Genomic DNA, 2,554 nt, shown 5'->3' with positions numbered 1-2,554 from the left:
TATAGACAAACAATCAGAAATAACAGCCTACATGAAACTTCGTATGATAATTGTATAAGATTAATAAATTTAGTAATATCCAAGAACCTGATAATAAGTAGTACAACATTTATGAGGAAAGTTATCCATAAACAAACATGGGCATCACCTGATGGAATAACGGCAGAACCAAATTGATCATATTTTAATAGAAAGAAGATTTAGAAACAGTCTTTCGTTCAAACTGTGAGAAGTTGCAGAGGTGTTGACTGATTCAGATCATTATTTGGTAGGATCAATAATGAAAATAAAATAAGGATTTATTTATTTCAATAAAAAAATCCTAAACTCAATACTGATAATCTGAAAAACAATAAACTCGTAAGATTAAATTACTCTAATGAAATAAAAGTAAAGCTTAATAACATTGAAGAAACTGAAAATATTGTCAATGGAATGTAATTAAGTAATTGTATGACAGAGCATCTGAAAAAGTATTAGGATTCCAAAATACTTCATACTATAATAAATGGTTTAACAATAGATGAAAAGAAGTAATAGAAAAGAAAAAAGAAGGCAATTTTAAATTGCTTCAGAACCAACAGGATAACAATAACTATCAAGGCAAAAAAAAAAAAAAAAACGCTATTTAAAAGAATTAATTGATAAAATGAAAAAGAGAACACATAAAAATGCAAGGAAATTTTTTAAGGTATAAAAAAACTAAAGACAGGCTATCAATCAAGAACTGCAATAATTAATACAATTATTGCAAATGACAAAGAGATGGCTGAAAGATGGAGGGAATATTTCAAGCAGCTGCTAAACTGTCAGAATCACAAAGTAACGTTCCTACCCAGAATTTATTCTACTTGTGAACCAGAAGGCAAGGAGCTATCATTTAGTGAAACTCAAACAAATATTAAAACTCTTAAAAATAACAAGCTGCAGCATTTGATAAAATCACATCTGAGCAAATTAAATATGGAGGAAAAGGTTAACTAACAAACTGTTTACAGTAATTAAACTCATATGGAAAAATGAAAAACTGCCAGGACACTGGAAAGAATCTACAAAATTCTGTCTAATATTATCCTAAACAAGAATTATCCCTATGCAGGGGGGATTCTAGGAGAATCAGGCAGGATTCAGAAGAAGTCGCTCAACCATTTGATCATCTTTTTACCTTGAAACAAATTCTAGAGAAAAATTGGGAATACAATAAAGAAAGTCATAATATCGTTATCATTAACTTCTAAAAAGCATACGATAGCATACATCGAGAAAGTCTAAGGAAAATCTTAAAGGAATTTGGAATACCAGAAAAATTAATCAGACTCGTTAAAATGTATGTAAAAGAAAATCAATGTTGAGTCCTCGCTAACAACATATTGTCAGAACCATTCAACATTCCACAGGTTTAAAATAAGGAGATGCGTTATCACCTATATTATTCAACATAGCTTTGGAAAAAGTAATTGGAGAAACAACGAAAAGTATTGTATCATGCTCTGCGTCATGCCTGGGGTATGCAGACGATATTGATAATCATAGGGGAAAGTATATAACTATTGAAATTTTTATAAACCTTAAAACATCTTCGAAAAAATAGGTCTTAATATTAAATAAAATAAAACAGAATATTTAAAAGTATCTAGAGATAATGATCTCAATAAGCCATCAACTATTCAGTTTGCTGGCATGATATTGAAAACTCAATACAGTTTAAATATCTAGTCTCTATAATAACTAAAGATAATAAGATCCAAGCAGAAATAAAGATGAGAATCCAAGCAGGTAATAAATCATGTTTTTCACTTCCGCACCTCCTCTCATCTAGAAATTGTTATATGAATTTTAAATAAATATCTAAAGAATGCTAATTAGGCCAGTTGTATTACATGGTGCAGAGACATGGAATATAACAAAAGCTGATGAACATCAATTACAACGCTTCGAAAACAAAATCTTAAGAAAAATATTTGATCCGATTAAAGATCCTGTGACAAATGAATGGAGAAGACGAACAAATAAAGAACTCTATGATCTTTATAAGAGGCCACTAATAATAAACGAAATCAGAGCTAGTCGCATCAGATGGTTAGGTTACCAGAAAAGAATGGAGGATAACACGTTAGTGGGAAGAACCTTTTTGCATCACCTAAGTGGAAGACGTCCTAGAGGAAGATCCCGCAGAAGATGGACGGATAACATCGAAATGGACATGAAAGAGCTGAACTGCGAAATTGGAAGGAGTTGGCAAAGGATTGGAAAAAATGAAGAATTGCGGTGCTTGCAGCTAAGAACCTTAAAGGTTCGTGAAGCTTAAGAAGAAGTTAATTACATTTCCACTTAATTTGTATCCTTTAAAACTATAAATTGCAATAGACTATTTTATGCAATGCCTGAGGAAATTTTCACAGAATTATTAGGATGCTTTTCTGGCTTTGGGGTGAATTTGGTGAATATTTGAAAGAAGTTTACGAACTAAAGTAATTCTTCATCACATATGAAATAGTTTCGCAGTAATTATGAAGTACAGTGTGCTCAAAATAGTACATCACTTTGATTGCCA

At 31.0% G+C, this 2,554-nt stretch overlaps 1 protein-coding gene across 1 annotated transcript; it reads left to right on the top strand.

Moving 5' to 3' along the window:
• The first annotated feature begins 1,855 nt into the window (after positions 1-1,855).
• Positions 1,856-2,308, top strand: LOC150110123 (uncharacterized). Its single transcript, XM_090415664.1, has one exon. It carries the CDS (start codon positions 1,856-1,858, stop codon positions 2,306-2,308), a length of 453 nt encoding a protein of 150 aa, XP_090271790.1.
• The last annotated feature ends 246 nt before the right edge of the window (positions 2,309-2,554 follow it).

Source organism: Typopeltis vanoorti, chromosome 1 (assembly GCF_054136105.1).
Source record: "Typopeltis vanoorti isolate ZY-2024b chromosome 1, IOZ_Tvanoo_1.0, whole genome shotgun sequence".
In the NCBI taxonomy this organism is placed as follows: Eukaryota; Metazoa; Arthropoda; class Arachnida; order Uropygi; family Thelyphonidae; genus Typopeltis; species Typopeltis vanoorti.
This window is presented reverse-complemented; position numbering and strand designations above follow the sequence as displayed.